This window comes from Tamandua tetradactyla, chromosome 2, assembly GCF_023851605.1.
Source record: "Tamandua tetradactyla isolate mTamTet1 chromosome 2, mTamTet1.pri, whole genome shotgun sequence".
In the NCBI taxonomy this organism is placed as follows: domain Eukaryota; kingdom Metazoa; phylum Chordata; class Mammalia; order Pilosa; family Myrmecophagidae; genus Tamandua; species Tamandua tetradactyla.
In genome coordinates this window covers 107969528-107995804 of record NC_135328.1, presented here as the reverse complement: position 1 = coordinate 107995804, position 26277 = coordinate 107969528, and the positions used below count along the sequence as shown (strand labels likewise).

The 26277-nt window shown below is 32.7% G+C and overlaps 1 protein-coding gene across 3 annotated transcripts in view; it reads right to left on the bottom strand.

The window, feature by feature from the left end:
* Positions 1-26277, bottom strand: part of VPS13A (vacuolar protein sorting 13 homolog A) — a 342631-nt gene that overhangs the window by 103104 nt on the left and 213250 nt on the right. For all 3 annotated transcript variants that reach the window (XR_013170504.1, XM_077148468.1, XM_077148469.1), the window contains exons 40-50: positions 25020-25112; positions 24162-24518; positions 21997-22098; positions 19871-20029; positions 19423-19678; positions 17396-17556; positions 9207-9310; positions 5684-5966; positions 2522-2917; positions 2156-2260; positions 1889-2035 (exon numbers count right to left, since the gene is read on the bottom strand). Coding sequence is in view for 2 of the 3 variants with exons in the window: in XM_077148468.1 (XP_077004583.1) it covers positions 1889-2035; positions 2156-2260; positions 2522-2917; positions 5684-5966; positions 9207-9310; positions 17396-17556; positions 19423-19678; positions 19871-20029; positions 21997-22098; positions 24162-24518; positions 25020-25112 (2163 nt within the window). In the remaining variant the exon portion in view is untranslated. The remainder of the gene's footprint in view (positions 1-1888; positions 2036-2155; positions 2261-2521; positions 2918-5683; positions 5967-9206; positions 9311-17395; positions 17557-19422; positions 19679-19870; positions 20030-21996; positions 22099-24161; positions 24519-25019; positions 25113-26277) is intronic.

The window sequence follows — 26277 nt, the reverse complement described above, 5'->3', positions numbered from 1 at the left end:
AACAGGAAACTATGACCCATACACAAGGAAAATAACACTCAACAGAAAATGTCCCTGATGTGTTCTAGATATGGGACTTAGAAGACAAAGACTTTCAACAAGCTGTTCTAAATATGTTCAAAGAAACCATGTCTAAAGAATTAATAGTGTGAAAATGATGTCTCACAACACACAGAATATCATTAGAGATAGCCACTATAAAAATCCAAATGGAAATACCACAGTTGAAAAATACGGTAATTGAAATGGATAATTCACTAGAGGGGTTCGGTAAAATTGAGGTGGCAGAAGAAAAAATTAGCACACTTGAAGACAAAGTGATGGAGATTATGCAAGCCAAAGAAGGGAGAGAGAAAAGAAAACAAGAAAAATGAACAAAGCCTCAGAAAAATATGGGATACTATTAAGAGCTCAAAAAAAAAAAAGGTACATAAAAATAAACAGGCTGGGTGGGCCGCGGTGGCTCAGCGGGCAAAGTGCTTGCCTGCTATGCCGGAGGACCTCGGTTCGATTCCCGGCCCCAGCCCATGTAACAAAAACGGAGAAACAAAATACAATAAAACAAGAAAGTGTTTAAAGATGTTTCCCTTTCTTCCTTCCTTCCTTCCTTCTATCCTTCCTTCCTTCTCTCTGTCTTTCCTTTAAAAAAAAAAAAAAAAAAAAAAAAAAAAAAAAAATAAACAGGCAGACTTGGACAAAAAAAAAAAAAAAAAGACCAAATTTCTGGGATTGAGAAATGTAATAGTTCAAATAAAAAACTCCATGGATGGCTTAAATAACAGTTTAGATAAAGTAAAAGCAAAAATGTATGAAATAAACGATACATATGCAGAATATATTCAGAATTCAGCAGATGGAGTTGAACAGATAGAAAATACAAAAGTGCTATTAAGAGACATGGTAGACAGAAAATGTAGGTCTAGCATACGTTTGCCTGGAGGCTCAAGATAAAACAAATGGAGGAGCTGTAATACTTAATGAGGCAATGGGTGCAAATTTGACACAAACTATGAATCCACAGTTTTAGGAACAAAGCATTCAAGTAGCATAAATAAAAAGATAACCCCACTGTGACAGGTAGTGGTATGACTAGAGAATATCAAAGACAATGAAAAGATCTTAAAAGCAGCCAGATAGAAAGGACAGATGACCTCCAAAGAAATGAAAGAATCACAGCAGGATTTTCAAGAAAAATGTAAGCCAGAACAGAGTGGGGTAAAAGTTGTGAAAAAAAATGTCAACCTTGAACTGATCATCAAGAAAAACTATCACAAAAGAGGATGATAAAAACTTTCACAGATAGTACACACTGATGGTATTGTACCTCCAAAATCAGCTCTAAAGGAAATTTTATAAAAGATCCTTAAAATTAAAATATGTAAAGGGCTTAGTACTCTCTGTCTAAAAATATTTATTAAGATCAGATAGTCTTTCAGAAAGCTTTCATCAAGAGTTCTAATAGCTAACAATGGAGTAGAATGAAAATTTCACTTCCATACTAATGCTTTCTCCAAATAACTAGAAGTGAAGTATGGCTTAGCTTACTCTATGAAGGCAATTCTAATGGCTGATTGGAGAGAATAAATCCTTTTCTTTTTGATGCATCTACACCTTATATAATCTTCTGCTACTATGTTTATCCCAATTGATTACTACTTATTGAATGCCTATCTGCCTTATCAAGATATGCATTCCTGCATGGCAAAGTACAGTTTTCAATAATTAAATAACCAGAATCTTGCATAGCATATGTACGCAATAAAAGTTAATGGAACTGAAACAGAATAGGGGTGGGGTTAGTTAAAACATGACATGGTGATTTCAGATGTTTAACTTTAAGGAATAAAGAAAATCTTAAGAGGTATATTTTTGAAATTCATCTACCCACCTGCTCCAACTCAAGAGAAAGCCATTTATCATTTCCCTCTTCAGCTACAGATATATGATATTTGCTTTTGTTTTTAATCATATAGAAAGGAGTAAATGTCACAATTCTGGTAATATTAAAACTGCTGAGGTCTATGGTGACACCAACCTTGGGGAAGAAAATTTAACAATTCAAAAAGTTATACTACTATAACATTCTTATAAAATTTAATCAAATAGAAGGCAGAGTTCAAATAAAGGTTTTTTAATAAGCATAAAATTAACTCACTTGATATTCCATTTTCAGGCCTTTACATTTAACAGCTCCATGACTACCAACAGTATCAATTGAAAATTGATCTGACAATTCACTATCAGTTACCATAAGCTGAACCTAGAAAAAAATATTTGAAATATATTGCAATTTAGGTAACTTTAAAAATTCCTACCTAAAGCGATAAATTTTCTACTTTTTAGCATAAACTAAATATTATACTATTAATACACTAAGCCTTTCCCAATATTATCTTTTTAACCTCAAAAATTTCACAAATGTTACTTCTACTTGTTTCATGTTATAGTCTTCAGAACTCTAAAAAGTAAAAAGCAGCCATAAATAGCTAAAGAACAGTGAAAAGTTTAAAAATGGACATACCTTATTGTTATTAAAAAAGTGCTTGGGCTGAAAAGAAAAGAGAACTGGCTTTTTATAATTAGGTGGATGTTTTCGATGAATTCCATCTGCCTTATACTGTAGCATTCGACCAGTCTTGTTGACCATCCAATAAGGACAATGAAATGCTACAATTACCTGACCGACATTATAAGTCAAATGGACAGCAATATCTAAATCAGTCTTTTCTATTTCTGTAACACAGGTAAAGTTGATGAAACTAATGTCTTGCTGATCAGGTATTATATGATATTCACTTTTCCAATCATGATTAAGATAGTCAAGCAACTTTAAATGCAGCCTGGCTTTATCCATCTCTGCAACAAAAATCTGTGCTGAACAACCTTCATTTAGAGTAAAAACTCTATGTTCAATCCCCTGTAATAAAAAATATATAATGTATTGAAAAATGTTTCAGAATAATATACCAAAAATTCTATTTAACTGTTACAAATGCTACACAAAATACTTTTGAAATACCTCTGTAAGAACAAGTATTATACTCAGAGTTAGACAACTTAATTGAAGTTCTAAGGCTGCCAACTATGTAAACTTGCATAAAACATTTGAGATCTCTATTTCTGTAATCTATAAATAGTCAAAATTACCTGTTTCAATGCATTATTGTGAAGATTAAATTAAATATGTGAAACTCTACTGGAAATTATAAACATTTTAAAACACTGTTAGTAATAAAACTCAAAGAAAAAAATCATATGCATCAGTGATTTTAATTTTGAAAACTACAAAATAATGAAAAATGTATAAGAAAATTGATGGTTATCCAAAACAAGCATTACTTACTAACTCCCATTCTTAATTTTTAACAAAATCCAATCCCTATTTCTAATTGCTATTTATATTACATCTTACATATTTCTCAAACTGTTTACTTTTCTCCACCCACTGTTCCATCACCTTAGTTCATGTTAAGTCACTGGGATCTCTGACTTAATGTACCTCCTAACTGTTCTCTCATCTTGCTTGTCCTCTGTAGTCCCTTCTCCACACCACAGCTAAACTGTATAAAATCTGATCATACCACCCCTTCCTTTGGAAAATGTCAGACAGAGTATGATACCTATAGGCATTAAATTAGAAGTTCGGTGAGAATGGGGTTTAAATAGATAGTCTATCTGGGTATCTCACCAGTTTTTCCAGCATCTCTGTCTTCCTTTTCTGATCTACTGATATTTTAATAAATACTGAACTTTGGGTAATATGAAGAAAGTTATGGTTTTGACCTGGGTAATCACAATAAATGACTTTTATTTATTTAAGTCACCCACTGAGCTAGAATATAAACTACTATGAGCCAGGCACTTTGTTCTGTGAATGCAGGGACCATGCTTAGTTTACCTTTAAATCCTCAGTTCCTACATGGTACTTAGCACATAGTAGATGCTCACTAAATGTTTGTTAAATGAAATAAATGTACAATTCTCAAACAAAAAGCTTATATTTCACAGGACAAAGAGACAGCAAAAAGGACAAAGCATAAGTTAAGATACCGAACCAGACACAAACTTGTAGGGATAAACTTATTAATGAATCATCATACACTGACTCTCAATCATGTAGAACCAATCTGTCTCTCTAATGGCTCAATGAAGAAGAATATGTGGAAAGGAAAGAGATCAGAGAAAAGTATAAATTAAAAAAGCAGAGCAGGTAGTTTTGGAGAAACTTCATTTGCAATCATATGTGTAGCAACAAGCATACCGAGCACCCAGTTCTTATTTTATAATACCATTCTCCAACCAAAGAAACCATGGCTCTGAGGCAAACTGTGATTCTAGGGCTGAAACCAGGGAAAATACAAGGTAAGCCTGAAACATCTTGAGTTGCCAGAAAGTACTTATAGAAAAAGATGCATGTATATCAAAAGGGCACAGGAGTCAATCTGAAAAATCTCTCAATGGCCAAATTTGGAATAACCTGAGAAACAGTACAAAAATTATAATATTGGATTACAAACAAAGAATAAAATAAATGGGTCTACACTGAAATTAATAAATAACTGAATATATAAATGGGGAGAAGAGACAACTCGTACAGAATAATTCCAACTGGCTTACGTAGAAGGAATGAAGGAAACAGAATATCAACACTTAAGCACAACAGTAATAATTGCCACAGGCAATAGCCACCTAAAATGAGCAAGCAAAAATTGAAACAGAAACAGGATATATACGCATAGTTTCAAAGTATCTATTCCAAAATACTTAGTTATGGCAAAGGGAAAAACAATTAGGTTAGAATGGAGAATCCTGACACATACCACCTTACTAAAAATTGACATCACCAGTAATATATATTAACATCATGTATCCCCAGTAGGATGCAGTTTCTCAATATCCTTCCCAATAATGCAAAATTTCGATCCAATTATGAGAAAAAAAAAATCAAGCAATCCAAAATTAAGAGAGATTCTACAAAATAACTCACCAATACTCTTCAAAAATGTTAAGGTCATGAAAGAAAAGGCTAAACTGTAAAGAATAAAACTTGAGTGTTTTGTTTTAGTTAACAGTCTTGTTAACTTTGATAGATGCTCTACTGTTGTGTAAGAAGTTAACACAGTAGAAAAATAGGAGAAAGCTAAGAGAAAGGTATATGGGAAAATTCTGTGCTATTTTTGCAATTCTTTCTTTTAACAGATTAAGTCTGGTTCCTTCTTAGATCAGATTCACAGGTGCAGAATTGCAGGCTGAAGGGGTGTGTGTGTGTGTTTGTATGTTTTACGGTTTTTTTTTTTTGAGAAATATATTCTAAAATTTTAACAGTGATATCTTCAAATGGTATGATTATAGGCAATTTGTATTATCTTTATTTTCTAAATTTTCTAAGAGGACTATGCATTAACTTTTTGAATGGCATGTAACATTTCTACATATAACATGTACTCCACTTAGAGACCATACTTCTAAGATAAATCAGTGGAAAGATACATTTAAAAAAATTCTTTTTAAATACAACATGATGGAAATATTTCTTTTTCATTTAAAGAATATTTATCTGTACTCCTATTCTTTACTAGTAGTATAATTTATTAGAACTTCAAAACATTGTTTTATTATTCACAATTTTAAATAACTAAAGCTACAAAATCAAAGGAAGACATTTTAAAATTTTCCAGAATACCTCTATATAATAAGCAATTTTGTAAGGAAGAAGATTTCGGAGTAGGATAGGTGGCCACAAATGGATCACATATGGTAAGTCCCAACCATCTTCTGAATACACTGACAGAGATGTCAAATTATCTTTTTCTGGGACAATATTAATGATAAATGGTTTCTTAGAAGGGTTTATAGGTCTACATTTCTTCCTTAGAAGAGCTCCATCATTTTTTATTATTTCTTCAAAGTCAATTCCTTTACACACTTGATAGTCCTCATCATCTGGCTTCAGATAAAGGAGTGATCTGCATGAAAGAAAACATTAAATTATATAATTACAGCTTTAGGATAACAAAATTATCTCTCCATACTGGTGTGGCAAAATTTTATATTTTCATGTTTCCTTTGGAGATAGATTAGATAGACTGGTTGATATTTTTATATAAACCTATATATAGTCTTAGAAGTATGTACAAGGTTAATAACTGATTTCTTCCCCCAAAATACAGAATCATATTGGTTAGATACACAAAGCAAACCATATGCAATGATCAGTGACATGTGGTGCACTTAATTGAAAGAAGGTGGTTTTCCCAGGCATGTGGTTCTAATAGGAGGCACATGTCATGACCAGGTTCATAAACTGAAAAAAATTTTTTATTGAAAAATTTAATCACCAGCTTTTCAAAGTTAATGAACTAAAAGCTTTCAATAGATATAAATTTTATTGAAATACCAGGCATAGTTGCAGAGAAGCAGTTGCAATAAAATGGTGACAAAATCACTGGGTGTCCCATATGCTTAAATTTATATTTAAATATCACTTTGTTTACATTTCAAGTATATTTTCAGGCTAAATAATTTTTTTCACCTAAGCTGGATCCAAGAATAAACACTTAGGAAATATTTTTGAATATGTAAGTAATCTATGATTGTAATACTATTCCTTACAGATGAATAACTCTCAAAACTATCTTTAACCTTGAACATTTCCCTAGGCTCTAGTCATAAAACTTGAAGTATCTACTACATATTTTTGTAGTGCTGTCTGATGGCACTTTAAATTTCCGTGATTAAACACTGACTCTAACCTACTTCTCTGGATATCCTTTTTCAGGCAATTTCAACTGTGGATACAATGGACACTGAAATAATCTTACTTTTCCTCTACCCTAACCCACCCATATAATTATTTGTCAAATCATTTATCAGATTTATTCTGTTTTTACATTCTTTCTGTAATTTTCATTCTACTTTCCATTCTTCTGTACTTACAGAAGCACTTAACTTCTACAAGGAAATCTAATGTCAATACACTCATACAGTTTATCAAAAAACTTATTAGAACCATTATGTACTAATGAGGAGGTAAAAGTGGAAAAATTTTTTTTTTTTTACAAAAAATGAGTAAGATTCTTTTTAATACTCAAAGATATCACAATCAGATTGGAATCATAACATTAAAAAACTACTGCACTGTGACAGGTATCAAAATATCATACAGATAAACTGCAATAAGGGCATGAGAAAGTAGCCAACTCTTTCCAGCCAAGCTGCAGTGTTTTTGCAGAAGTGACAATTTTCCCAAAAGTTTTGCTCTGAAAAGAAGACTTGAGTTAGAGAACGATGCAAGGTTAAAGGAAGTTTTAACAAATGAATGAGGAAAAGGAAATAGGAGAAAAAGGGGATGATTAATGGAAAGAGGTTCTGAATGAGAAAAGATATGGAATGAGTGGTTTTAAAACAGATGAACACAAAATCTTTGGAAATAGGAACGAAGAGAGATGATATTAAGGGAGGGATATTAAATTTACAAGTGGGGGCAAGAATATGAGGGAGCAAATACCTCAATGTGAACTTAAACTATTTTTCAAATCTCATGTTCTAACATGCACATTACACTCCAATCTAATTCAACTATACTTTATAGCCCTATATAACCTGTGCTTTTCTGCCTCCTTATTTTTGATCACGCAACCCTTCTACTTAGGACTGCCATTCCCAGCTAATCTTCACAATAGTATCTATTACCTGTAATTCATGTACCTTACCCAAGAGTCAGCCATTAATCCCTTTCTTTGCACTTCCTTAGGTTTCTGTTACTGTAACATTTTCTGTAACTCTCATATAGGTACCTAATATTTCAATCTCTCAAGAGAAATGGCTATGCCCACTTCACCTTGGTATACCACAATGTCTTACAGATACAAAACACCTGATACATATTTGTTGAAAGAATCACTATATTCACCTACAAAGAAAGATAATCATTTGTTAGTTTAAGACCTTATGCCTTAAATATGTATGCCAACATTTAACATTGGATTAATGGCACTTAATGTGGAATCCAAGCTGTTTGGTAACTAATGACTTTATTTATTAAAATGGCATAACTTTCATGTAACAAACTACATTTAGCCTTAAAGAGGTATAAAGATATTCTAATAGTCTGTTTTGCTCTTTTCTGCACAGTTTCAAATTTTACAGCAATAACTTATTTAAAATAAACTGAATGGCACTAACTTTTATTATCCAAGAACAAAACATAATTAAAGTCATCAAAGAAATTTTCAAAACTATCTTCCATGCTATCTTTAATTTTATCTAGTCTTATAACCCAGCCAATAAATCCTTTCAAGAACAGGGTCAGTTTTAATAAAGAACCATGTCTTTTGTTCTAACCACAATACGATTTCTTTCCTTCAGAAAGTTAGAACTAAGCAATAAATACTCACCAGGGTTAACAGGTCTATCAGCCTGAAAACGTGTATCTAAGAAGCTAAAATGCCTTCTAAGCACTAAGAACCCCAACTGAGATGGCACTTAGACAAACTACAGTGCTTAATTCTCCAATAAGAGTTTAATCTCTGTAGAAGAAAATGTTTTCAATTCTATATTAAATATCTTGAAAAACACTGCTTATTTTTTATTATATTAAATCCATATTTAAGGCTAGCCCATTATTAGTATTTTCTTACAATTTCATAAACTTTTCTTAATAAATATAAGAGTTTATGTCAAGTTTAAGCTAACAATCAACTTATAAGATCAATGCATATGTACCTGCTTACATTAAATTCTAACCTTGAACAAGTAACAGATAAATATGTACATATAAAGCATTTTACATTTTCTGAGGCAATTTCAAAAAATTCTATTTAAAGCCTTTAAAAAGTAACAAGCACTTGTTAATAGCAGATATAAATTCTGAAGTCACCAATCATGCTTAATAGAGATTTTTAAAAATCATGAACATATATGAGCATAGCAATGAGAGTATATTATAAGCATGTAATAATCATGTTTGGTAGTAAAAGCACAATTAATTCGCATGGTATAATTAAATTTATTACATTAAATGATGTTTCTCACACAAAAAAATTCTAAGTGTCCTGAAACCTAAGTAAGTTAAATACAAATGAGAAATTAACAAGGTAGAGCTAACAGAAGCTTTAAAGTTTAAAGACAGATATCCATACAGAGTCAGAAATTAAAAATCTATAAATGATCTTAGCTCAAACAAAAAGATAAAAGAAAAAAATCACCGGTAAGATGCTAATGGTATGTTGAATTCATTTTCAGGTGAAGCAGTTCCCAATAAAATGTCTCCTTCATAAACAGACATTGGAATTGAAAAATGATTTTTAATCTGGGAAATAAAGACAAATAATATTTAATACCACTGAAACTAAGAGGCTGAAAGCATTTAAAGTATATCCAACTAAATATCTCAATAAAGAAACTATCAGTCAATATTCACCTTGCTCTAATAAATTAGAAAGAAAGACTACAAGGAAAGTTCCCATGGTAGAAAAGTAATCTCTAAAACAAAACTTTAAGACGCCTAGAAAAATATAAGACAATATTTCGTTTAACTTGTTATAGGAAATAATTTTAGTCACATGTTTAGTTTAAAAAACAAATAGCAAAATAAATAAAATCATAGGAAAAATATTATATCAAAATTTAAAAAGACTATATGATAAAAGTGAAAAAACAAGCCACAGATGGGGAGATGTGTGCAAGATATTTACCCAAGGATTCATATCTAGTAGGCATAAAGAATCCTTAACAACTATTAAGAAAGTTGCAATTAAGAGAAAATGAGAATAGAATATAAATAGGTGATTCCCAGACCAGGAAAACTAAACGACCAATAAACAAATGGAAAGATGCTCAATCTTCCTAGTAATCACAGGACGTCTTTTTATACCAACAGATAGACAAAAAATCAGAACTCTTGTAATACCAACAGTTGAAAAGGATGGGAATAAACAAACTCGGGTGGTGTATAAAGTGATAAAATTACTTTGGAAAATGATTTGGCAAAAAAAAATAGTAAAATGAAAATGTTCGTTCTTTAAGAACATAACAATTTTGTTATTAGTTACCTATTTAGAGAAATATTGGCACATGTGCACCAAGACACTCATGTTCTATATAGCATTGATTTTAATATAAAAAAGTAAATAAAAACCTTATTAATAGAGGAAAGATTAAAAAAACTGCTAAAGCTATTTAAGGGGTAGATAAAGAAGTCTGTATTATAATAAATGTATCAAAATAAAAAGTAAATTGAATAATATTGTTAAAGAAAGGAATTCATATCAAATCAATGATCAATATTCAAGTGTTCAAAAAACAAAGTAGAAGTTTTATACTTTTAAATTTTATTGATTATAAATACAATCTGAAATGATTTATACATTCCACTTATCACTGATGTAAATGTAGGTTATTGAGACATTTGATTCTAAACAGTGCCTGTTTCAAATGTGAAGTTATTAGTTATTAAAGTTGCCTTTGTTTCTTTTCTGTTTTCTTTTCTTTCTGCTTCTTTTGTCTTCTCTGCCAAAATTAGTGTGGAAAAAGTTGGTTGGAAGCAGAAAATAAAACAGTGGTTTGGAATTTAGAGACAAGTCCAAAGGCCTAAAAAAGGAATGGGAATAAGCCTGAAGAGACGGTGGGGCAGGGAGTAAGAGAGAACATGGCAAATATCTGTATTAAAAGCATACTACAGCTAAGCAATACACTAATGGAAGAATTCTCCAAATCTATATCCATACATTGCTGTGTAAAATTAGAGAATATGAGCTTTAAAATGAAACAAACCTGAGCCCAAATCCTGGCCTTACTCTATACTGTGTGACCTTGGGCGATATTTTTACTATTTTTAATACAGCATTTTCCTGACTACCGGAAGTAATGAATTCATAGCCAGACATTAAAAAAATACAGATAAATACAAAAAGTAAAAATCATCACTATCTATAAGGAACATTTTGAGGATTACCCTTAAAGTCTCTTACTTATCTGTACACATACAAAAACATGCTACACGACCTTCTCCACTCAATGTTTTGAACACTTATCTTTGTCCTTAAGAATTCTTTTATATTTTCTATGGGCTGTAGCATACTGATCTAATCACATAAAAATATTTATACTGTCTCTAACTTTTATTGATATTAAAAAATAGGATTAATAACCTGTAGCTATCAACTGGTTTGTGTAGCACGAGGCATAGTGAGAAAAGAACAGCAAACACAATAACTAGTTTATAAATGTTTTAAATAAATTTGAATCTGTTTAAAATTATTGGTGCAAAAACATCCCTCTTCAGTCACTTGCATTTCAATAAGCTTCCCTGAAAAAGCTAGGTAAAAAGATATGTTGGTCAAGTTATTGAACTTCTTAGGACTTCAGTTGCCTCATATGTAAAAAATAGAAGCTAGGCTATTCACATGATTTATTTGAAGATTAATGAGAGTGTAAGGTGAGTATTTTATATACAATGAGCATACAACAATATAAAAAGTGGTAGATTAACATTATAAAATTAACATATATTATCAGATAACCCTCCAACCACTTATATCTATGGAATAGATAATAACAAATTGGTTAATAAAGCAATTTTCTTATTATAGTCTTTCAATCTCTTACTGAAATCTTTTATTTAATTTTTAAAGACTTAGGGCAACATATAAAACATGCTGAATAAGGAGAATTAAGACTTTCATAAGAAGATCCTATTAAATGCACTATATTTTAAATTCTAGATGAAGCATCCACCCATTTGAAGCAATCAAAATGCATTTTAATTTGAATAAATAGAACATGTAAGAAAATCAAAATTAATGCTTAACTATTTAAATGGAATAGAAAAAATATATCAACATGAATGAGAGCTGCCCTGTACTCATTTTTAAGTAATTAATTATAACTTAAAATTAAAGAAAAGGGATTTCTGTTTTGAGTCATGGTGGAATATCAGGTATCAGATATACCTTTCCACCTTAAACAACTAAGAAATAGAAAAAACACTGGGTAACAGGCAGCACATAAAAAACAAACAAACAAGGTAAGCCCTATGACTGCCCCAGTTTGTTACCTGGAGAGTTTGCAGATTGCAGTGTGGAAAGGGGGAAGCCAAAGAGAGCCCAATTTGCCTGAGCTGAACAGACAGAGTTGAAATTTGGGTAGGCCAATTTGGCTACACTGACACCCCACTGTACTGAAGAGGAAAGAGATGCACGCAGAGGCAAGAGCTGCGCAGAGAAGGAATTTCTCAAATTTAAGAAAGGTCACCTTCTGCCCCAAGATTTCAGATGACTACTGACAGCACATGCAAATAAGTAAACTACCCGAGTTTTAATAAAGAGCCATGTAGACATACAGTGCTAAGATACACTCTTTTTTTTTCCAGCAGCCAGAGTGGTAAACCATAAAACTTTGTGTAGTACATAAGGCATTGGGTAGAATATTCAGAATACTGCCTTACTAATGAGGCAAAATTAGCCCAAACTAAAGGCTATTCTGGTCCTGACAAGCACTGCAAGATTCACTTTCCAACACATCTGTGTTTCAGAATAAATTTCAAAAATACTTACAAGAATACAGCTATACACAACCAATAAGGCAAAATGCACAGTTTTATACATCCAATAAAAACTATCAGCACACAATAAAAGAATGAAAAAAATCACTCATAATGAAAAGAAAAATCAATAAATATTAAACCAAAATGACATATATGACAGAAAACGTAGACAAGGGCAGTAAAACATTTATTATCACTATACTCCTTAAGTTCCAGAAGTTACAGGATATCAAAGAGACATGGCAATCATAAAAACAAAAATTCCAAACAGAACATTTAGAGATAAAAATATATTCAATGGAATTAACAGGAGATTGGAGAGTAAAAAAGAAAGATTAATTAAACTGAAGACAAAAGAATAGAACTATCAAAAAAAGAACAGGTTATCAGTGAGCTGTGGGACAATTTTAAATACCCTATTAAAGGACTAATGTGGTCCCTGAAGGAGAAGAGATGGGGGAAGACAGAATGGCAAGGAAAAATGGGAAAAAAAATTCTAAAGTTGGCAAAAAAGTGCAAATCCAAATATTCTAGTGGCCCAATAAACCCCAATACAAGCAGTATGAAGAAAACTACACCAAAATGTATAATAACCAAATTGATTTAATAAATCTTATAGGCAGCTAAAGAAAAAAATTAACATTTTATAAAGAGAACCATAGAAGAGAATGACAGCAGACTTCTGGTCAGGAACAACATTATTCAGAAAAAAATTGGTATAAAACCTTAAAGTACAGAGGGCAAAGAAGTCTATACCCAGTAAAAATATCTTTTAAAACATAAAATAAAAACTGAAAAAGTTAATACCAGCAGATCTGTACTATAAGATCACTGAAAACAGAAAATGCGCTGGTAAATATTAACTATAATTTTATTTTGAAAATATTTAAAAGAATTAATTGTTTAAGAAAAAATAACATATTGTGAGAAGGTATAATATATACAGAAGTAAAAATATATGAAAACAATTATAAAGACGCAGGGAGAAAGGAAATGGTCGTCGACTGCTATAACCATTTTAATGTTATATGTGAAGTGGTATATTACTTAAAGGTAAACTGATAAGTTAAAAATGTATACTGTAGCAGCTCAGTAGGCAAGAATGCTCGCCCGCCATGCCGGAGGACCCGGGTTCGATTCCCGGTACCTGCCCATGTGAAAAAAAATGTATACTATAAGCCTTAGAACAATGATTAAAAAACAAAGCATAAGAATAAAGTGTTATATCCATAAGGCAACAAGAAGATAAAATGTTACCGTAGAGACAGATGGGACAAACAAAAAATAAAAAGAATAAAGCAAGAGAATGAATATTAAATCCAACCTTACTAATATCACATTAAATATAAATGGTTTAAGTACTTCAATTAAAAGGCACCGATTTTCAGGTTAGATAAAAAGCAAGACCCAAGTATATGGTGCTTTATGTTGTTTTCTAAAAAGCAGAAAAAAACGCAAATTAAATGCAAAGTAATCAGAAGAAAGCAAAAAGTAAAGATCAAAGGGGAAACAATAAAACATCAAATAGAAAAGCTATAGAAAAAAATCAAGGAAACCAAAACTTGGTTAAGAAAATCAACACAACTGATAAATATGTAATCAGACTGACCAGGAACAATGGAGGAAAGACACAAATTATACATATCAGGATACAGAAAGGTGACATCACTACAAACCTACAGATATTAAAACAATAACAAGGAAATGTTATGAACTTATACAAATAAATCCATCAAATTTGATGAAATAGACAAACTTTATGAAAAAAATTACCAGAGCTCATTGAAGAAGTACTAACTAATCTGGATAGCCCTAACAAATAATTTTAAACTGGTTTATAACCTTCCCACAAGATTAAATTATAAGCAAATTCTAGATCAATATCCCTCACAAACATAAATGTAAAAAAATCCTAAAAATAATTTTAGCAAATCAAACCTAACAATGTATGAAAAGGTTACTAATACTTGATGACCAAGTAGAATTCATCCTAGGAAATGAGAGGTGATTTAACATATAAAAAAAAAACAACTAATATAACTTACAATATTATGAGTTGAAAAGAAAAACCATATGACCAACCCAAAAAACACAGAAAAAGCATCAAATCCAACATCCCCTCCTTAAAAAAGTTCTGTACAAACTAAGAATAGAAGCAAATGCTCTCACAACCTAAGACAGAGCATCTACATGAAACCTACCAGTCACATAAAACTAATGGTGAAAGAGGGAATACTTTTCCCCTAAAATGAAATAGGCAAAAACAACTGCTCTCAAATTATTCTGGAACTTCAAACTAGTGTAATACGCAATAAATAAATAAATAAATAATAGGATAGAATAAAATAGAACACAGCAAGATTGTAAAGGAAAAAGTAAAAACATCTTTATTTGCAGACATCATAACTCTGTATCTAAAAAAAATGCTGGAAGAACTATTAAATCTATCAAGGTTAATATATAAAATTAAACTGTATTTCTACATATTAGCAATGACTAATTAGAAAGTGAATGCTTAAAAACATGACAAATGTAGTATCAGCGAAAATATGAAATAAATAAACCTACCAAAAGATGTACATGGTCTATATAACGAAAACTACAAAACACTGCTGAAAGAAACTAAAGATGTAAGTAAGTAACAGACATATATTTGTTCATGGGTTAAACGACTCAAAGCTGTTAAAATGTCATTTCTCCCCTGTGGATGGTTTAGATCTATTTGTACCCCAGAAAATCATGTTCCTAAGGCTAATCTATTCCTGTGGGTGTAAACCTACTGATGAGGTTACTTCAGTTAAGGTCTGGCCCAAGATGGGAATTAATGCTCTTACTGCAGTCCTTCAAAAGGGGGATGAATACAGAAGGAGACAGACAGAAAGGTATGCAAGCAAGTAGCTGAAAGCAAAGAAAACTGGAAGAGAAGGAAGAAATCAGCAGATAACACCATGTGCCTTGCCATATGACACAGGAACAAGGATCACCAACAGCCATTCTTTGGGAAGAAAGCATCACCTTGAAAATGCCTTCGTTTGGATATTCTCACAGCTTCAAACTGTAAGCTCATAAATTTCCACTGTTTAAAGCAAATATCATTTCATGGTATTTTCTTTAAGCAGCCTAGGAAACTAAAACATCCCCCAAACTTATCTACAGAATAAATACAATCTGAATTAATATCCCTGCGGACGTTTTGTTAAAAATTGACAAACTGATTTTAAAGTTTAAATGGAGAAGGAAAGGACCTATTATAGCCAAAATGACTTACGAAAAGAACAAAGTTGACTAATTTACACTAGCAGAATTCAAGATTTATGATAAAGATAGTGTGGCATTGGCATAAAGATAGAAAGAACTATGAAATAGGATAGTAAATTAAGAAAAAACCCAAATACATATATTTGATTGATTTCTGACAAAGGTGACAAGGCAATTTAAAGGGGAAAGGATAAATCTTGGCTGGGACAAGTGAATAGCTTTTTTGCTTTACAAGAGGAAAATAAAAAGAACCTCAGTCCATACCTCACAGCATGTACAAAAATTCACTCAAAATGGATATTGTAGTAGAACTATATAACAGGATGCAGTAGTTAGATTCAGCTGTCAACTTGGCCAGGTGAGCGTACCTAGTTTTGTTGCTACGAACATGAGCCAATGGTGCGTGAACCTCATCTGTTGCTGATTTACATCTGCAGTCAGCAAGGAGGCCTACCTGCTGCAATGAGGGGCGTTTGACTTAATTGGCTGATGCTTACATGAGAGACCGCAACATAGCACAGCCTAAGCAGCTCGGCATTCCTCACCTCAGCATTCCTCACCTCAGCACTCACAGCTCAGCCCAGGCCTTGGGGAGGCAGAAAGAAGGCACCCTGGGGAAAGTTGTTGGAACCCAGAGACCTGGAGAGAAGGCCGGCAGAGAGCATCCTGTGCCTTCCCATGTAAGAAAGAACCTCAGTGGAAAGTTAGCTGCCTTTCCTCTGAAGAACTAACAAAATAAATCCCCTTTGATTAAAAGCCAATCCGTTTCTGGTGTGATGCATTCCGGCAGCTAGCAAACTAGAACACAGGACTTAGCAAAAACATGCATGTAACAACACTGATACACACAACTTGTTTCATACAATAACATTATGCTGAGTCAAAGAAGCCAGACACCATTCTGTACTCTCTTCCATTTACATGAAATTTTAGACTGTATAACCAACATATAGCACATTAGTTGTTGTCTGGGGATGGGACAGTGAAGAGAGAAGGAACTTGTTCATTATTTTGATTGAGATGATGATTTACTGGTATAATTTCAAGTCAAAACTCATCAAAAGTTGAGGTGGCTCAGTGGCAGAATTCTTGCCTGCAATGCCAGAGACCCGGGTGCAATTCCCGTAGCCTGTCCATGCCAAAAAAAACCAAACTAAAACAAAACAAAAAAGCACCTCATCAAGTTGTATACTTTAGATACATGCAATTTACTGCTTGACAATTAAATCTCAATAAAGCTACAAAAAGTTCCTCACTACAAAAAACCAAAAACTCTATATGTACATGGTAAAAAAAAAATAAAGCAAAATATCAATGGGTACTTTATTGTTTAACAATGTAATCTTCAAAAAAGATTTTACAAAATAGCCCTCTAAACAATGACAAAGAAGAACATTCAACAGAACCTACCATTGTTTATTCTAGAGCAGTACAATTACTGGTGAAATGTCTTCTTTTTTACACCAGCTGTATTTTTTTTATTACAGTTTTCTTCTTTTGGTAATAATTTGACTTCTATTTTAATTTTTTTTTAATTAGCAGACAAGTATGCATAATATGATAATATGGCCCTTCACAAACTTTATTTCTCACCTGCACTGGGGACCGAATTGTTACCTTCTTACTTCCTTCCACTGCATCAATTTGACAAACAATAGATCTTTCAACTCCAGACTCTCTGTGTCTTACAGTGTATAAACGTCGTCCCACTTTTGTTAAAGGAATCTTATCAGCAGTAGAGTGGTTAACAGGTGCTGAATTAAACATACAAAGGTGCTTTACAGTTTTTGCTATATGTCATTACATATTAACTTTCAGTACATGTTAAATACCAGAAACATCAAATGACTATCAAATTTATCAGTAACAGTAATTAAAGTCTTTAGATAAAATCTATACAAATGAATATTTTCAGAAATCAGAATGTATTTCCACAGGATTCATCTAAAATCTATTTTACCAAACACAAAACATTTTTGATGAATTAAAATAAAAAAATTTTAAGGAGTTTAAGTTATGATGATAATAATCAACCTTTTGAAAACCAGAAACTAATGAAAGGAATCATTATAAAGTATAAGACTACCGATCTCTTGTGTGCTGTTATAACAATGAGAGGTTAATATCTTCAGGTAGTCATAGGCAATTATCAAGGAATCAACAATTTTTCCATTTTTAATTTTTCCAACTACCGCTGACACTTTAGTGTTGAACTAAATATAATTTTATATACATTTGTCTAAAAGACAAATATTATATTAGGGTGAAATTATCTATTTACATAAAATCACCCTTCATTCATAAAAATGTAAGCTCAAAATCAAATAGAAGGGAGGGCCACGGTGGCTCAGCAGGCAGGAATGCTTGCCTGTGATGCCAGAGGACCCAGGTTCGATTCCCGGTGCCTGCCTATGTTAAAAAAAAAAAATCAAATAGAAGCAAAATTGATAAGAAGTATTCACTGACAATGCTCTGAAACCTAGTCATTTCTTGAGCAGGACAAAGTTCTAGCTATCAGTTTTAGTATTCCTTCCTCTAAATCTTATTAATCTTTTAAATATTTTCCTTAATTAACTACTTAAATGTCAGAGTAACAAGAAGAGGTGCGGTGAGGCTTTCAGACTATTTAATTTTCTAAAGACTAGATACTATGATAATTTATTTTCACCTCTTCACATAAATGAAAAACTTCCAGGAAGCAGAAAAGTCAAAGCAAAAAACTTCCACCTCAATAGAGAACACAAACTACATTCCAAATGTTTATATTTTAATGAATTCAAACTTTAATCTGAATTCATTCAACTGCAAAACTGGTGGAATACTACGGAACTATTCTAAAAGTGGTTAAAAAGATGTGGTAGTTAGATCCAGTTGTCAACTTGGCCAGGTGAAGGCACCTAGTTCTGTTGCTGTAGACATGAGCCAATGGTACGTGAACCTCATCTGTTGCTCATTACAACTGCAGTCGGCTAGGAGGCATGCCTACTGCAATGAATGATAACTGACTTAACTGGCTGGTGCTTAAATGAGAGAGCACAACGCAGCACAGCCTAAGCAGCTCAGCATACCTCACCACAGAACTCATAGCTAAGCCCAGGCCTTTGGAGATGCAGCAGGAAATCACCCCAGGGAAAGTTGTTGGAAACCTGAGGCCTGGAGAGAAGGCCAGAAAAGATCACCCTGTGCCTTCCCAACGTAAGAAAGAACCTCAATTGAAAGTTAGCTGCCTTTCCTCTGAAGAACTATACGTCAACTAAATAAATCCCCTTTTATTAAAAAGTCAATCCATCTCTGGTGTGTTGCATTCCGGCAGCTAGAACAAAAGACAACCACCAACAGCTACAGGCTGCAAGAGTTAGTAAGGATGAAATCTTACATTGTTTCTTCCCAAAACAAAAAGCAGTAAATTACAACACTTTAAACGATGTAGTCAATAAAGAATGTCAGATTTGTAATATAATGATACTTTGACAACAGTGACCAAAGCACTGCAAAGGAAAAAAGAATCCCCACCTCCAGGAAGGAAATAAAAACCTATGAGATACCACAAGTGAGTAAAATGACATGTATAATGTAATTTAAAACAAAGTAAAACCCCAGCAAAGTAATGTAATACTTACTAAGAAGAATGAAGAAGTGTTTGCTGCTTAAGCTGGTCATTGCACTGAAATGATCACTGTCCTTAGTTCGGACATAATCCATATTTAAACTCTCCTCATTTTTCAACATATATGATTTAGCCATAGGAACACTGAGTACACTAAAGGAATCACTTGGTAAGACAGAGAGAGTAAGTCCAAGAGAATTTAAAATCATAAATGGTGCTAGATCCTTTACGACGACATCTGAAGATCCAGAGGCAGCTTCTGTAAATGCCTAAGAAGGAAAAGCTGTCATAAATAAAGCATGACCAAATGAAATGTGGAAACCTAAATAATAATAACACTAATGGACACATAACAAAAAAAAAAAACTAAGTAAACAGTGAACTTACTGTTGAACAAAAGAAAAGGGTTGATGACTCAGATTAGCACCCTAGCATTTAGTGTTTCAAATTTCTTTTCTTACCTTGCCTAAATTATTTAACATAACAAGGCCACATTTGGATAATGTAATGTTTAGCTGGTCTTTTGAATAGAAACTGATGATAGTTTTATACTCTGGCACTTTGTAGTTTTCTTCTTCAGTATCTGATTCAACAATGGCCTTCTTTGCTTTCTTTTTCATCTACAATGAAAAACATATAAGAAACATTCGTTCCTAAGAGTACAACATATTTCATTTTGAAGGTAAAAACAAAACTTTAGACAAATCCAAATATTAGCATTAGAGAGGATAAACTTAATCGGTTTCTCTATCTTACTAGATGTGTTGGTTTGAAAGGACATATGTACCCTAGAAAAGCCATGTTTTAACCTAAATCTCATTTCGTGAAGGCAGAATAATCCCTATTCAATACTACATGCTTGAATTTGTAATTAAATCGTCTCCCTGGAGATGCGATTCAATCAAGAGTGGTTGTTAAACTGGATTAGGTGACGACATGCCTCCACCCATTTGGGTGGGTCTTGATGAGTTTCTGGAGTCCTATAAAAGAGGAAACATTTTGGAGAATGAAAGAGATTCAGAGAGAGGAGAGCAGAATGACACAGCCACAAGAAGCAGAGTCCACCAGCAAGTGACCTTTGGAGATGAAGAAGGAAAATGCCTCCCAGGGAGCTTCATGAAACAGGAAGCCAGGAGAACAAGCTAACAGATGATGCCATGTTCACCGTGTGCCCTTCCAGATGAGAGAAGAACCCTGACTGTGTTCACCATGTGCCTTTCCAGATGAGAGAGAAACTCTGACTGTGTTCGCCGTGTGCCTTTTCATTTGAGAGAGAAACCCTGAACTTCATCGGCCTTCCTGAACCAAGGTATCTTTCACTGGATGCCCTTGATTGGACATTTCTATAGACTTGTTTTAATTGGGATATTTTCTTGGCCTTAGAACTGTAAACTAGCAACTTATTAAATTCCTCCTTTTAAACGCCATTCTGTTTCTGGTATATTACATTCCAGCAGCTAGCAAACTAGAACACTAGAATTATGGGGAAATCAGACAACAAAATGTCATATAAGAGAGTCGCAATAATTACGGGAAAAATAAATTTGGACTCTTGGTAATATTAAAATGGTAGACACAAATCAGAAGAAAAAAACTAAAATTACTAAGTGCATGTGGCATCTGCATGAAAATTAAAAGCACCTACATCATAGCAACATGGAAATTCAGAGCAAGAAAAGAGGTCACTTAGTCTATTGGCCATGCTATAATGAAGAACTAAAACCTAGGGACTTACAAAGTCAGACCATTAGTGACAGGACAGTGCGGTAACCCTAGGATTCATACTTCTCTTCTGGATTCAGAAAATCATTGCCCATGTATACATTGACCTTAAAACCACCAAAGGAGTTACTTTACCAAATCCTTTGAAATATCTAAAAAATCAAATAGTCTAATACAGAAAAGTTGGACATGCCAAGCTAGCCAGCTTGCCATTACTTTAACTGACATTAAGCCACTGAAAATGTGTCTGTAGGTTGACTTAACTATTATTATGCAAAAGTTATGCTAGTGAGTCTACAGTCTCTTCCTTCAGAAACATAATTTCATCAATCAAATGACTGATTTTCAAGATTAAATAAATTTACAATACATTTTAACTAGATAATAATATACCTCTTACATATACTCTCAGAGGACAAAGGAAATTCAGGATAGATAACCTACAACAAGATGACTCTGGAGGCATTATAACATAGTGGTTAAGAGAGGGAACTATCCAGTCAAGTTTGCATCCCACCCACTTCTTCAACTTTCTAGTTATTATTACTTTAGGGAAGTCCCTTAACTTTCTCGTCAGTTGTCCAACATGTTAAAATGGGGATAAAAACTGTATCTTCTTCAGAGGATTTCTGTAAGGGTTAAATCAAAGATACAGTAGTCAGATCAGCAACTCATACATAATGTTTTCTAACTATAACTGTTTGTATTAGAAGCATAAGAGACTTCAACTTTGGATTAGAAAATCATATACAGAAGTCAAAAAGAGGGCAAGGCTCATTGACCTTGGACACTGTGATGAAAATTAAATCTAAAGTTGGTGTAGACATCCTCAATTTTTGACTTTTTTTTCAGACTTCAAACATACCTTGAATCCAAGATTCCATGGTCTAAAGTCTTCAGTCTGATCAATTTCTAAGGGTTCAAGCAAAGGCTCCCACACACCAAACATTTCATTGTAATAATGCACCTATAAAGAGAATTTTTAATTTTAAACACGGCATTCTAACATTTTCTGAGCTCTCATGCCGTTTTCCACAGCCATGCCTTTTGGCTGTACTATTTCTCCTACGTGAAAACAGTTCTACATGCCATTTCGGTAGCTTCCTACACACACTCCCTAAGTACTTTCCTTAACTGGCAACCTCACTGTCCACATTTATCCTTTAAAATTTAGTCCACGTAAAACTCTCTTCTTTTAATCATCTTTTCTTGACACTCTGGCTGGAATAAGCATCAAACACTGTTCACCTATCATGTATTGTTGACCTAACTAAAAGCCCCTTAAAAGCAAATACCATACATATCATTCAATGAGATTTTATTTATTTGATGCTCTGAACTTCTTGAGCATCTTGGTTCAAATCATCTGCAGAACAACAGATACAATCAATCCTCATTATTTGAGTATTCCATATTTGCTAATTTATACACCAAAATCAATTTTTGTAACCTCAAAATCAGCATTCGTGGACTTTGCAAAACAGCAGAAAATTTGAGCTGCCTGACACATACATTCCCAGCCAAGGTCAAACAAGGCAACAACTCTGCCTTCTTATCAGGTCTCACACCGTAAATTAGAAGTGTCCTTTCCATGGTATGCTTAGGGGCACATTCTTTACATTTTTGTTCTTTTAGTGATGATTTTGTTGCTTAAAATGTCCCTAAGCATACTGCTAAAGTGCTGTCCAGTGTTCTTCAGCGCAAAAATGCTGTGAAATCCTTACAGAGAAAATATATGAGTTAGAGAAACTTCTTTCAGGCACAAGTATAATGCTGTTGGCCATGAATTCAATGTTATTAAATCAACACCTAATTTAATGAGTTCCAACTACCTGCCCCCATTGTGATAAACTTGAGTAAATTTATCTTGAGAGGCTTTGTTTAAATGTTTCTCTATAGTATTCTTAAGACAATGATAGTGTTTATGGACTGGGTTAAATGGGAGTAGTCTCTAAAAGGCTGCTGAAACAAAAAGATAAATCACTGTATGCAAATTTAATAGGAAAAGTAAAGATATAAGACGGCTTTAAACAGAAACACATAAAACAAAGTAATATATTCATCAATTGGCAAATGTTGTGATCAGAGTCTTGAAGGAACATAACTCTATATTTCCCCTTAGAGTAAATGGGTCATTATTTTCAAATTCAATCTTCCTGGTAATTTATAGCACATAATTATTATGAATAACAATAGATGACTACTTCTAATTAAAATTTGAAAAATTAAAATCTAGTCATAATCAGTTAAACCTATATTAGTACATAGTTTATAACACTAAAATATTATAGAAGCATCTAAATTTTCATATTTACTATTATAAGGTAGAATATCTGATTACTTTCCAATATATGTAAACTCAGTAAGTTGAATCAAAATATCCCTGGGGATGATTCTATGTAGATAAATTTTGTAACACAATAAAATTTGGTTAAATTCAAACATCTCCAAAATAATCTCAGCCAAGAAAAAACAAAGAAAGAAAACAGTTTTTAAATTACTGCAGTAAAAATTTAAAGTTTTTGTATATACTCTCACTTTAGTATAAAGGCTGTCCATAAGTATCCTTTTTCTTTTTTAAGGCATATCCTCTTAATTCTTTACATTACTACTTTAGAAGGACTATATATCCATTCAGAATTCCACTTCATATCCTTTTAAAGAAAAAAACTATTCAACTGAACTCTTAAAAATAATTTTAAATCTAATCAAAAACTGTCTTTAATATATCAAATTTAGGATGATAAAGTGAATTGAAATAGAAATTTAACATGGAAATACATTCTAAAATTAAAAGTAATATACAAATAAAAGCAACTGTATCAAATGAATCATCAAACTAGTAATTTAAACCATATATATGCTCAAACTAAAAAATATATAAACATTCAATAAAAAGTTTGAGCTAACATATTTTCAACATATTTTTTTAATGTATAAATAATATTCCTATACTATTCCATATGTGGCATTATTTGTTGCAAACTGAAAAAAAATTATATATATGTCTCTATATATATACATGCTTACTTCTAGTTCAAGCTGACAATGGAGATTTATGAGAGAACTCCAGTTTTTTCCTTCCCCTGAAAAACGTGACTTTGCTAAAAGCATAGGTACTGTTCTATGACCAATTCCAGCCTCAAGAACTATGAAAATAGAATCAATGTTCATTTTTATTGTCTCTCCTTTAGGTACCAATTCAGTTGTGGGAGTTATTTTTTCAGCTTCATCTGGTTCTTCAAGGAACCACATTTTTAAATTCTTTGTATCCTTCTTTTCCCATAAAAGTGCTGTAGAAGTAGTAGCTTCTTTTGGGATGCTTTCCTTAGTTGTATAAAGTGCTGAAGTTATGGTAATCACAGTGTTTATGATAACTGGTGAAACCTAAGGGGAAAAATATTAAGCTAGTAAAAAAAATTACACATAACAGTTTCAAAGATACTTAAAAATATATTAAATATATCTGCTGAAGGACCACAAAGAATTAGTAATGAGTGAACATTACTACTAGCATATACAACTTACTATCTATAAAAAAATTTTAATTACAATAACTAATTTCAATTTGGTAAAATATTTACAGGTATCTTCTAGATATTAAACTGATCAAGTGTGAGCCCAATTATACCAAGTACAGGGATGTCACATGTTAACTACAGAGGGAGTCACAAGCCAAGAGCAAAATATAGGACGGCATTCATTATAAAAGGAATATTAATAGTATAATTTTATAAATATTGTGTCATATAAATATAGTTTGAAAAATACAGCTCCATTTATTTTCCTATTTATCAGAAAAGGCTTACTATAATACTTGCTTGTTTCCAGATTTTACTGATTAAAAGCAAAAACTGCACTGCAGATTTAAACAATATTTTAACTCACCTTCAATGTCAGGGATTTTATTGATACATCAACTACTTGTGGATTTGTACCTATCTGAGTAGCCTGATAAAATAAGTCACAGGGTTGCAAAACCTATGAGAGAAAAATCAACATTAATATCACTAATAAATTAATATTGTTTCTAAAATATTTCTATTGAAGACTTTCCCAGGAACAGCTAACTAGGTTAAATAAACAGTTTGTCAAAATAACTTCTGGTTATTTTCTCCTAGAACTTCCAGTTGGCAAAGATAAAGACAATGTAAGATTCTCCAGAGTGCCATCCTCTCTGCCCCCGCCCCTACAGAATCTTTGAACGCCTAGCCAAAAATAGCAGAGCCATTTTCCTCAAAACTCTGAAAAACAGTTTAAGGGTTATAAGTAACTGCGCAAGTGCCAAATGGAGAAAAAGCAGCCTGAAAAATGGTAGGCAAAGTACATGGTGCCCTTGCAAGCTGCTCCTATAAACCATAATCAGTGCAGTGTGGAGCCACCTTGCATTGCCTTGCTCCAGACAGAGCAGAGTAACTCCTAGATTTATAATGGGTTGTCTGTATGCCAGTGCCAATTGCCTGAAAGAATCAACCAGGAAAGTTGTCACAGGCCCCTGTCCCAGAATTTGTCCAGAAAGCAGAGAAGCAGCTTGCTGACAGCTAAAGCAGTGTAACAAACAATTGGGTCAAAGAAGCCGGGGGAGAAGTACTGTCTGCCTTAAGTCAAAAAGTAGATCACCCAAGAGAGTGTGAGGTCTGTTTCAAATGAAATAGAGGGGCATTCAAATTCCTATAAACTGTAAATAGAGGGCAATTCCTAGGAAAGCAAACTACTATAGGCCCAGGAACAGAAGCAGACTCCACAGCTCCAAAGAAGGCTCAGATAAGACAGAGAAGATCCTGCCATATTTTGTATTAACCTTGGGCTGATCTTCTTGACAGCAGGGCTAGCTTTGAAAGAAACCACCAGCTAAAGCAGAGCCAATTAGCAAAGACTATAAAGGTGATTTTTGCTTTGGTCTGTTTCTTTCTGTTAGCATCTTGCACTCAGGGAAATCACATCGTATCACTAGCAGAATACAAATTTAAAGAATAGATAGTTCAAGGACTAAACCCCAAAGTTAACACTTTAAAATATTAAAATATACAGCGTGTAATAAAAGATTACAAGACAAACAGAAAATGATAGCCCAATTAAAGGAACAAAATAAAAATCCAGAAAAAAAAAATTAAGGACATATCAAAGACTTAAAAAGTAATCCTAA